At 31.5% G+C, this 9,787-nt stretch overlaps 2 protein-coding genes across 3 annotated transcripts; both read right to left on the reverse strand.

The window, feature by feature from the left end:
• Window positions 1-3,036: 3,036 nt before the first annotated feature.
• Window positions 3,037-4,411, reverse strand: LOC140183314 (uncharacterized). The gene is made up of 2 exons (XM_072231558.1): window positions 4,064-4,411; window positions 3,037-3,937 (listed from the first exon to the last, which is right to left on the reverse strand). The coding sequence occupies exons 1-2, from the start codon at window positions 4,406-4,408 to the stop codon at window positions 3,200-3,202; spliced, it is 1,083 nt and encodes a 360-aa protein (XP_072087659.1). The 5' UTR covers window positions 4,409-4,411; the 3' UTR covers window positions 3,037-3,199.
• Window positions 4,412-4,553: 142 nt separating this feature from the next.
• On the reverse strand, window positions 4,554-8,145 carry LOC112786863 (protein ANTAGONIST OF LIKE HETEROCHROMATIN PROTEIN 1-like). Of its 2 annotated transcripts, XM_072231557.1 has the most exons (4): window positions 8,082-8,145; window positions 5,575-6,238; window positions 5,260-5,485; window positions 4,554-5,159 (listed from the first exon to the last, which is right to left on the reverse strand). In XM_072231557.1, the coding sequence occupies exons 2-4, from the start codon at window positions 6,226-6,228 to the stop codon at window positions 4,702-4,704; spliced, it is 1,338 nt and encodes a 445-aa protein (XP_072087658.1). In that variant the 5' UTR covers window positions 6,229-6,238; window positions 8,082-8,145; the 3' UTR covers window positions 4,554-4,701. The 2 variants fall into 2 exon arrangements, with proteins under 2 accessions (XP_072087658.1, XP_025686021.2); XM_025830236.3 differs by lacking the exon at window positions 8,082-8,145 and having other exon boundaries at window positions 5,575-6,252.
• Between the last annotated feature and the right edge of the window lie 1,642 nt (window positions 8,146-9,787).

Raw genomic sequence — 9,787 nt, forward strand, 5'->3', positions numbered from 1 at the left:
AACAGAAAACGGTTGAATAACGCATTAAAAGGCCCGTATGTGTAGCAACTTGTAAGACTTGTAAGTCAAAAAGACTTGTATGTGTAGCAGGCCTCTTATTCATAATAAAATTTAGAAGTATTTTTATTAGCGACAAAATATTTTAAATATATTTTTTGTAGTTTATCCTTGTAAAATATGATATTTTTCTTCTTTTGTATAAATATAATAGTATTTTGAAAAATTTGTGTTAGTACTACAAATCAGCGGTTATGTTGTCAAGCATAATTTGGCCACCAAAATAAAATAAAAACCATGTTAAATTAACATGAAAATTTTAAAGAGAAAATATAGAGAAATAAATTTTTTAAACAACATAAATAATAAGTTAAAAAAAGAACTTTATAAAACACAACATGATGATAGTAGATTAGTAGTCATTTTAACTTGCACCAAGTATTATTCAACAATAAAGATTAAGGGTTTGTTTTCCTTTTAATTAATGGGTGATGTTTACACAAAAAAAGAAAAAGAATCATTTGATTTTACGTGTGTAAGAGGTGAGATATGTGGGATATAGGATATATATTTTGTACCTCATGTAGAATATGATAGATTTCCATTATTAATTAGTAATTAGAGATATTTAAGTAATGTTTAGTTGAAATTAGATTTGTTATAGAGATAAGGAATTCCAATTAGATAATGGAATAGAAGCGGAAAGGTGGAAGGTGATGAAAATGGTGTTTGGGGGGACACGTCATCAGGTGCAGTAGAAATGGGTAGGTGGGGGTCATGGAAGTGGACGTATTCTTGTTTCTGCCCACATCCATCCTTCATTCTCTTAATCTCTTCTTTCAAATCATTTTATCTACGTCACTCACTACGTATACATATTATGTCTAATACTTTTATCTGAATTAATAGTCAAAATCGTCCATAAAAGATACTTCAATTTCTATTTTAATCATCGAAAGACAAAATTAATTGAAATCCCCCCCAAAAAATATACGACTTGGTCACATTAGTCCTTTCGTCAGGTGGATGATGACGTGTCACGTTAAGTGCCACGTGATATGATGACGTGGTTGGTTAATGCCACGTGTCACAAAATGGTTGGTTGACGTGTCAGATCAGGGACACATAGCACGTCACGTGTCAGATCAGTGACATGTGGCACGCCAGTGTCACTTAACATGTAAAAAAATTATTTATAATCAAAATAGTTCTTGAAAGTTCAGACGTAAGTCATTTTTATCCCTAAAATTTTAAAAATTAATCAAATTAGTCCTTATATAAATTTTTTTATTTTTTTTTGATAATATTAAATTTGAAATCTTTTTTGATACTACTAATTTTAATAGAAATATAATTGACAAACAAAAAATTAGTAATTGTATATTTTCTTCTTAAAAATTTTTTCAATAAAATTATCTCTCTTCTTCAATTCTTATCAAAATCTCTCATATTATTTTCTATTCTAAAACATTTTTCTTACATTATTATATTTCTCAAAATCAGGTTTTAGAATAAAAAAGAATAAGAGAGATTTTGAGAAGAATTAAAGGAGAGATAATTTTATTAAAAAAATTTTAAGAAGAAAAAATACAATTACTAATTTTTTGTTTGTCAATTACATTTCTATTAAACTTAGTAGTATCAAAAAATATTTCAAATTTAATATTATCAAGAAAAATAAAAAAATTATATAAGGACTAATTTGATTAATTTTTAAAATTTTATGGATGAAAATGGCTTACATCTGAACTTTCGAAGACTATTTTGATTATAAATAATTTTTTTATATGTTAAGCCATGTGTCACTGATCTGACACGTGGTGTGCCAGTGTCACTGATCTGACACGTCAATCAATCATCTTGTGACACGTGGCACGCCACGTCATCATCCAACTGACGGAAGGACTAACGTGACCAGGTCGTATATCTTTCGGGGACGATTTCGATTAATTTTGTCTTTTGAAGACCAAAATGGAGATCGAAATATCTTTTACGGACGATTTTGACTATTAACTCTTTTTTATCTCTAATATAATGTAGTATTAAAAATTTATATTTCTTTAGTATATTTTTTATTTTAATATTATGCTTATAAGAAATATATTATAAAAATATAAAAAAGAGTAGTATAAATATTATTTTTCTATTAAAACATATGATTGTCATTTAACTCAACAAAATTTTTTTATTTAAATAAAAATTTTATTATTTACTTAGTTTAAACATGGATAAATTAAAACATATATTATTTTGTGTATTTAATTATGCTTTCGCTTAACAAATTTGTTAGTTTGTGCAAATATGACCTACAAAAACAAGGCTAAAATGTTTCTCACTTAGACTTTGTTTGGGAGTGGAAAGAAATAGGAAGGAGAGAAATTGAGTGAAAAGAAATAGAAAGGAAAGAAATTGAAGTGAAATTTAATTTCCATGGGTATGTTTGGATGGAAGGAAAATATGATGGAAAGATATTGAAAGATGAATAATTTATGTTGTTTGTTTGGAAAGGAAAATGGAGAGAAAAAATGAATTAAGTTATATAATGACAATATTATCCTCCATATTATATAGTCATGTTATTAAGTATACAATTATGTAAATATTTATAAATGTGATTAAATAATAACAACAAAATTTAATTATATTTATAATATAACAAGTTAGGAATAATAATAATAATAATAATAATAATAACAATAAAGTTAGCATGATCTAATTAGATAAAAAATTAATTTTACTTTTATTTACTACTCATCTCAATACATAAACTGGAAATAATTTCAAAAAGAAGAAATATGTAAATCAATAATTATATGTACATGATTTTAAAGAGGCTAACCAATCACATTATATCATTTGATTAATATATTATGCCTTATATTACATTTACAAATACATATAAAAAAAGTCTTACATGATCAAGTCATTACATATAAAACTAACAAATTTAATACAGGGACTGTTTCATCAAGTCATTACATAGCATGACTTTTTTGACTAACTCATTACTAATAGCATAGTCAACAATATTTATAGTTATGAGAGTCACAAAATACAAAGACATGAGATATTATGATTATAAGCCTTAATTAAGTCATAGATATGTTACCCACAAAATATGAAGATACTTTACGTATCTTGATCTTAAAGTTATTTTTGTTCCATTCTCAAAATATTAGCCACGTTACTAGGACTATTGTTCCTAGAGTGCACCTGCTTCTTTCATCAATTCATACAATGTGGCAAGACATACGTCAGCCGGAACACCGAAAAATTCCCTCTTAGCTCTATCTTCTCTGCATAAAAACCGGTAACACCTCATGCGCAATTCTGGCATCACACCTAAATTCTCTAACTCATTCCACACGTCATTTTCAGAGTAAATGCGAGGCCTGCTTTGCTCAAGAATCACAAGACCCCTTTCAGCTATTCGCACTTGTTGTTTTGCAATTTGAACTTGCTCCTTAGCTACCTGCACTTGTTCTTCAGCTGTTAACACTTGCTTTTCAGCAATATTAATTGATCTCTCATAAAAATGATTCCCATCTTTCATCATGTCAGTCAATGCTTGAATGCCTTTACTCATTGTTTCCATTTCTGATTCTAATTTATCACTCATGGTTGTTTTGCGTTTAGTACCTCTTGATGATGTTCCTTGAGAGCCAGCTGATTGGTTAGATAAACCAATTTCAGGACTATGACCCATTGTAAAACTAGTAGCATGAGGAGTAATTGGATCCTCATTCCACTCCTCTTCCATATTTAAGAAACTTTCATCATCATTCAAGTTAATTTTTTCTTTGCTCTTTTCCCACCTTTTCACTTTTTCTTTGGCACTTTCAGCATGTTTTCCTGTTGCCTTGTCTGTACCATATATCTCAAATAGTTTATCATAGTGTTTGATTGGAGTCCGCATCCACTTTTTCACTTCTGGTTTTGCCTGAATCAAATAGAAGAATATTTACTATGACTGTGCCTATATGTAAAGATATATTTTTGAGATACTTCTTCAATAATTACTAGTGACATTTAATACCCAAAAAGAGAGTAAATGCATAAAGTATACCTTAATCAATTCTTCCCAGACTTCAGCTTCAGCCTCAAACATCTTTGTAATTGGATTCCAGGAAAATCCACTAAGCCCATGAAAATTATCATAACAAACTCCAAAATGATCCTTTAAAGTCTTGAGTCTATTCTTAAGATTCTCTTTGCGGATATGGTTACCATAGATAGATCTCAAAAGTGAAAGTATGTTGTCATATGCCATTGTAGTAAATGTGCCATCCACTCTATTACCTTTGCGGCTTTCTTCAATCAAAGCATCAATGAAGGTTGTATCCATTTCGTCGGTCCATCTTAGAGTATCCCGACTAGTGGTCTCACCTTGGCATAATGCTCTCTTTGCCATTAACACTTCTCAATCTACAAAACAAGTGGATAGAAATAACATCCATAATCTTAAATCAAAGTATTTGTAAACTATCTTATCAATTACTCAACAAATAAAGATTCAATACACTCCATAAGTACAACATAGGACAAAGTGATTCAACTTGTGCACACCAAAGTCCTCAAACAGAATATGATAACACTTCAAGAGGTAACATGAATTCAATAATAACAAATCATAGTTATAAAATCAACTCAGCGCATAGATAATACAACTAATAACGTTATTCGCAAAATTTTGTAAATGAGTGATCAGAGTCCTAGTTGATAGTCAGCCCACATTTGAGCAGCTATTTCATCCCTTAATATGGCCCCCCGCCTATAGTCTTCATCTTGTTCATGTCGAACTACTTCATCCTCTTCTGGATTATTTTCTTGTAGTTCTCGGTTAACTTGAGCTATGAGATGTGGATCAGGATCTACACCCATTAGAAAGTTATGTAATATGCAACAAGCTAGCACAATTTCAGTCATAGTCTCAAAGTCATAATGTGGTTCAGTGCCACTTGTGATTATTGCAAATCTTTTCTTTAAAACTCCAAATGACCTTTTGATAACATTTCTCAATGAAGCATGACGAAGATTAAATAATTCTTTTTCATTTTCTGGGCCACGTCTTGCATACTCTTTTAGGTGATACCTTACACTTCGATATGGGGTAATTAATCCATGCTTCAGCATAAATCCAGCATCCCCAAGGTAAAATTTTCCTACAGAATCCATCATTAAAAATGAATAATTTAGTATAAACACACAAACTACTAATCTTTACCTACTAATGAGACAATATAGTTTTATGTACATGCTAACCTCGTGGAAGTTTAAGATTATCATCCCTCGATAATGCATTCTTAAGAACTTTTGAGTCAGATGCTGTTCCTTCCCAACCCGTTAATACATAAGTGAACTTCATATCAAAATCACATGCAGCTAATACATTCTGTGTCGGCCAGTCTTTTCTCCCTCGAAATTTAGGTTGATCCGCTATGGGTACTTTGACACGAAAATGTGTTCCATCTATAGCTCCAATACAGTCCTAAATAATAGTCCATTATTTAATAAAGTAACATGAAATTGTATATATCAATCAAAGTTATTTATTCATGTAATTGTACATGTCAATACCTTGAAATAAGGATAAAATCTATGATTGTGAAGGATCGCCGGAGAAACAATGGATGCAGATGGTTGTCGAAGAAATTCATCTTCTAGTAAAATAATTGCCCGTAACACAGCATGGAAGTGGCGGCTAACAGTTTCTCCAGACCGGTGGTAGAAAAAAGAAACGGTTCTAGTTTTCACATTATGAGCTATTATATACAAGAACCTAGCAACTTGCTCCTCTACTGTAACATATTTTGTATCCCTCACTTGACATGTTGCTCTTAATTTCTCACACAATTGAAGAAATGCATCAGGGCCCATGCGTAGGATGTCACGACACCTATGAGTTTCTCTTAACTGTTGCATTAAAGTAGCTCGAATTTGTTCTCGCCCAACCAATTTATGGGAAATGGATTTGTCAACCCGCGTAGACATAAATCTCAATAAATATAACATGTGCACAATGTAACATATCAGTGTAATGGTGCATAATTTCTGTCGTCTTTTCCAATCCTCCCTCAAAACTGTTAATATATGTTCTTGGTTTTCAAGGGTTAACAGATTTTCCTGATTATCGACCCCGAACTTAAAGGAAAGGTTTAGTGGGAATTCACAATTAAAGATGTCTTCCATATTGGGGACCAAAAAACTTTCTTCATGATCAGCCTTATCCATTTAACAAGCACTTTGTAGTTTCAAATGTACATATCGTAGATTTACAGCACCAACAAAAACAAAAAAAGATAGCATCATATGTAAAGTACAAGCAATGCAGTTAAATAACTAGTATTAATATATATGACCTCCTAATCGAAGAATATAATTAAGTGTAAAAGAATCTCAACCAATTGAAAGATAACAATTTCTTATAGCGTTCAAAATTTTTTTAACATAAACTACATATGAAAGAAAAAATCAAAAAATAAAAATCAGAAAATGAAAGCAAGTAATAGGTGTTAATGTGGTTTTGGGTATAAATTTACATAAAAATAAAAAAAACTTATGAATATAAAAAAAACAGTATTTTAGAAAAAAAAGTATTAAACAAGAGACCATATTAAAGATCTTACTGAAAAACAAGCAGAAAAATCTAAGCTAAACTTGAATTTGATCAGAGACAGCATATGCAAAGTGCCTTGCAACTTTCCAAAGTTATTTGTTGAACTTGAAACAGATAAAATAATGGACTTTTTCATAGTCATCACGAAGGAAGATATTTTTTTTTACATATATAGACTACTCACGTGAAGATAGAAATTAATTTGTTATATGTTATATCATAAATTAACTTAATCAAATCCTTTAAAATTGCTTAATGTTTTTTTAGTTGTCCTTTTTAGATTAAAAAAATTATCTTAATCAACTTCAACACCTATCCATGTGAGAATTAGTTATGAATTTTGTGTAGAAGGAAATAAATTAGCTGAATAGTTATAAAAGTGTAGATTATGGAGCAAATTTGTGAATAAGTGTGGTGGAACAAGTTTACTTTGCAGTGAAAAGTAAGTTGTTAATTCGTATCATTTTTAATAATTGAGCTCCCAAATAATAATAATTTTGTATGAACGAAAATTTAAACATATTCAATTATTGAAGATTTCTATTTTTTTTCCCTCAAATTCGTGAAAATCAAAATATAATGACTAATATGTTTCTAACTTGAATGTACAAACAATGATGGTTAGTATAATAGCTAGGTGCAAGGTTCTTGTTCTAGATTTAGATTTATCTTTTCTTTCTGATAAATATTTACTTATATTTTTTAGAAACAGAATCACCACTAAATTTAGCATTGCAGGCAGGACTTTCTCTACAAAATATTTGAACGTATCCTACCTCTTATGTTAATATGTTTTATAAAATAATATTAAATATTCTCACAAAACTATTGTTTTATAAAATATTTTCTAAAAATATTTTAACCTATATCACAGCAACATGAAAGTCTGTTATCGAAGTTGAAACAAAAATAAATGAGCTATGGTTATACTAGCATGAATTTTGTGTCTAACGAAATCAATTAGTTTACTTAAACTAAGTTTACTTTAGCAGTTATATTTCGATTGGAGCATTTTGTTAGGCAGTTTATAGACATAAAAGTTAACAAAGTATGAATAAACAATTTTTCATTGGAGCATTTGATCAAGCAGTTTACATACATGAAAATTAACAAAGTAATAAATCTAACCACAATATAATCCCTGTTCAGATATTTCCAGATTAAATCACAAACACAAATCCATCAACATATAGCATCAAATGAAAAATAAGAGCAAAATGAAAAACTTATCTATAGTATATACACACATTAATTTTTTTCAACTCTAATTAAGTTAGAAGTCAATACCTTTGCATGTTTTCACTGGAACAATTTAACAAACAGTTTATAGGCATGAAAATTAAGAAACTCATAATTCAAACTGAAATGTAATCTTTGTTCCTATACTGCAAAGTTAAAGCTGAAACCCACAGATCTATGAAGCCAATAAATAATGAAAGGTAAAACAAGAGTAAAATGGAAAACTTACCAGATTTGACCGGTAGATGGAAGATGCCGTGACCAAAAAATGAGTGAGAAGTGGTGGAGGAATGGACGTTAGTAACTTGCACTAGTTGATAGTGTTGGAAGTGGGTGTAGCATGCACAACTGAGTAGATTGAAGAAGAGTCTTCAGAGCTTCCAAAGGGTAGGGTTTGGAAATAAAGTAGTTCAATGAATTTTCTTTCCATTTTCTTGCCTTACTTGGAGAGAAAAGATTTTGATGGGTCCCCATCACTGTTTGTTACTGTTGTTATTTTCCCTTTATATTTTCTTTCATTCCCAAACAAGTGAAATTGAACAATTCCTTCCTTTTTCTTTCCGTTCAGTTTCAATTCCCCCCTATTTCCCCCTAAACAAACACAGCGTTACCGATGGGAAGCTAATTGGTGGATGTGTAAAAGATTTTCAGAGATGGTATGCACGCAATCCATGTGAGGATACCTTCATGACGAGAAGTTCAGGGGAGGGGTAGGCACAATATGAGACATTGTATATTAAGTTTTTTTTTTTTTTTTTTGTTGTCTACGGTATTTTTCAACTCGATAGGTCAAGAACTAATTCGTCGCAGATCAGAGCTCCATTTAAGGGTTTGCCGTTAGCCAATGAGTTTCTGCATGCACAAAGCGGGATTCAAACTTCCAACTCTTGCTTAAACGAACGAGTGAGCTGATCACTCGACCAACCCAAATTGATTACATTGTATATTAAGCTAACATGCCTCAAGACGTGGTTGACGGAGATGCATCACCCCAAGTGTTGAGTCAATATGCAAGATATATGTTACACTCTTCGGTTGATTGGACAGATAATTCCACTTCAACTGTCCATATCCGGTGGACACAGTTGCACCTTGACTCATGAGGATCGGTTGTCTTTGCATGGATGCACCACTCCTTATGTTGTTGTTGGGAATAAGACACCATTCTCTCTTGAGAAAATATCTTTGATAAAGAAATAAAATAGACACAATCACAACACAAGAATTTAACGTGAAAATTTCAATTACCGGAGAAAAAACCACGGCCGTTGTCAAATGACAACGAGAGAATATCACTATGTGAAAATTGTTACAACACATAGACTTCTTTCTCTCTAACACCGGCACCCCAATACACCCACACTCTCTCAAAGCAAATATCTAACTACACCTCACAACACTCTCTAATCAAAGAGTACAGAGGAAAAGAAAAATCAGATACAAGCTTAAAGTGTTTCTGACTGGTGCAAAAACAAATGGAGAATTTAGCCTCATATTTATAGCCTAGGCCACCCACTCCATTTGCTATCCTAAACAATGTGGGACTAATTCAACCAAATCCTAACAATCTCCACCTTGATTGAAATAGTCATACATCTTCAGCTTCCATTGTCAACACCGACAATTCTTTGCTGCCATTGTCTATACCGACAATCATAGTTCAGAGAACTATCATACTCCACCATGAAAGTATACTCACTTGGAATTAGACCACTCCAAGCATTTCGTCTTGGTACAGATCGAAACCTTGCTGAAAATTCATGGTGCAACTTCCAAATTGGCTTTTCCTGGAAGTTCTTCAGCCATCGACCTAACTCCGCCACACACCTTGCATCTCAACGCCAACCAATGCCCGTGTGCAATTGTGGACCCGATTGCCACAACTTATCCTTATCCATGACAGTGCGGTAATACCATGAGGATACTTCTTGTCTT

This window comes from Arachis hypogaea, chromosome 20, assembly GCF_003086295.3.
Source record: "Arachis hypogaea cultivar Tifrunner chromosome 20, arahy.Tifrunner.gnm2.J5K5, whole genome shotgun sequence".
Taxonomy (NCBI): Eukaryota; Viridiplantae; Streptophyta; class Magnoliopsida; order Fabales; family Fabaceae; genus Arachis; species Arachis hypogaea.